General features: G+C 40.2%; 1 protein-coding gene across 1 annotated transcript in view; it reads right to left on the reverse strand.

The window, feature by feature from the left end:
- The window catches only part of LOC101314436 (ATP-dependent Clp protease proteolytic subunit 6, chloroplastic-like), a 4,437-nt gene extending 2,894 nt beyond the window's left edge, over nucleotides 1-1,543 (reverse strand). The window contains exons 1-6 of the mRNA XM_004292479.1: nucleotides 1,436-1,543; nucleotides 1,288-1,346; nucleotides 1,098-1,158; nucleotides 698-899; nucleotides 480-559; nucleotides 315-390 (exon numbers count right to left, since the gene is read on the reverse strand). Coding sequence (XP_004292527.1) covers nucleotides 315-390; nucleotides 480-559; nucleotides 698-899; nucleotides 1,098-1,158; nucleotides 1,288-1,346; nucleotides 1,436-1,503 — 546 coding nt within the window. The 5' untranslated portion in view covers nucleotides 1,504-1,543. The remainder of the gene's footprint in view (nucleotides 1-314; nucleotides 391-479; nucleotides 560-697; nucleotides 900-1,097; nucleotides 1,159-1,287; nucleotides 1,347-1,435) is intronic.
- Between the last annotated feature and the right edge of the window lie 6 nt (nucleotides 1,544-1,549).

Raw genomic sequence — 1,549 nt, forward strand, 5'->3', positions numbered from 1 at the left:
GAGGTCGAAGAAGCTGCTGGAGTCCGCTAGGGTGGAGGCACGCCTCGCCGGTGCTCGCCGGTGTGTACGGTGGCGAAGGAGGGACGATCCGCACGGTGCGGACGTCCGCACCTGATAACGTGTGTGTGTGTGTGTGTGTGTGTGTGTATATCACACAATATTCATCTAAGATACCGCCTAAAATTTATACAGTTGCTCTACATAATTTGAATACTATCTGAATATTTCATAAATAGGTGGAGATTGCTTTATAGTTCAACTACACATTTTTCAAATTGATTATCAAATGCAAATATTAACTACATAGTACATACTATGTTGGTCTGGGAATCATGAAATTCTGGAAAATGAAAACAAGAACTTGTCCACAAAAATGACAAAAGAAAATCCCTAGAGGAAAATATAAAGTATTAATGAAGGGAAAGAGCACTGAAATGTAAGCAGAATTAGAACATTAAACATAAAAAATAAATAAAAACTGTATGATGTTTACCCAAGACATGCAGTCATAAATTGCCAACACGGAGTATGTACTCCCACCAGGGCAGTTCAAGTAAACCTGAAATGGTACAAGATCAAGTTACAATCTCTGGAATAGACATATTTTCATTCTAAAGACTAAAATCTTGAAACATTAGCCTTGTGAATACATTCCAGGATTGGGGAGAATAGGAGCGACATAAAAGTATCAGCATACCAGAATATCTGCTTCCTCATCAATGGTAGCCAGAGTTACAAGCTGTGATATGACTCGTTGAGCCACCAAGGAGTTGACAGGCTGCCCAATGAAGATTATACGATTTCTAAATAGCACAGAAGAGAGGTCTAAAGGTCCTCCCGGGGTCATAACTGCCGGCAGTATTGGCGGATTCCCCTTTTTCGCTTCTATTGCACCGTAACTATACATATTCCAAACCATTTCGAAATTCAATAATCACTTCAAACAGTTAAACAGAACTGTAAATACTGTAACGGAGCCTTGAAACCAAGTAATTCCCGGTTTTATATTCATCATTTACCACCCAACAGCATTTCTTATCGAAATTCACAGCTCAAATACTATTATATCTATAAAATCAACAAGAGCACACACACACCTGGTACTAGTATCACCAAAAAACTTGCCATCAAGCTTTAGAGATGTGCCACTCGATAAACCTGAGCACGGCAGCAATACGTATCGCAATCAATCACTTTGCAAAAGCTTAAACCATCTAAAACCTAAGAATCTCACACACGAATCTGTGAATTGTTCAATATGAAGTTGAATAATTAGTGAAGGATTACCGGCAGCGTCGCCATAAGGACTCCGCAAGGTTGCAAAGACTGTACAACTCTTCGGTTTTCTACAAATCGTAGCGAAAAATTCATCAAATACAATCCCTTGTTGCTATATATGAATCTGCCAAAATTACAGAGCATTTGTTGGTGTTACCTGACGGAAACGGAAGGGAGCGAAGCGAACGAGAAGCTCAGGGGCGCCGAGAAAGCTGAAGCTACCATTTCTTAGCTGAGAGAGAGAGAGAGAGAGAGAGAGAGAGAGAGAGAG

The sequence above is a fragment of the Fragaria vesca genome, linkage group LG2, assembly GCF_000184155.1.
Source record: "Fragaria vesca subsp. vesca linkage group LG2, FraVesHawaii_1.0, whole genome shotgun sequence".
In the NCBI taxonomy this organism is placed as follows: domain Eukaryota; kingdom Viridiplantae; phylum Streptophyta; class Magnoliopsida; order Rosales; family Rosaceae; genus Fragaria; species Fragaria vesca.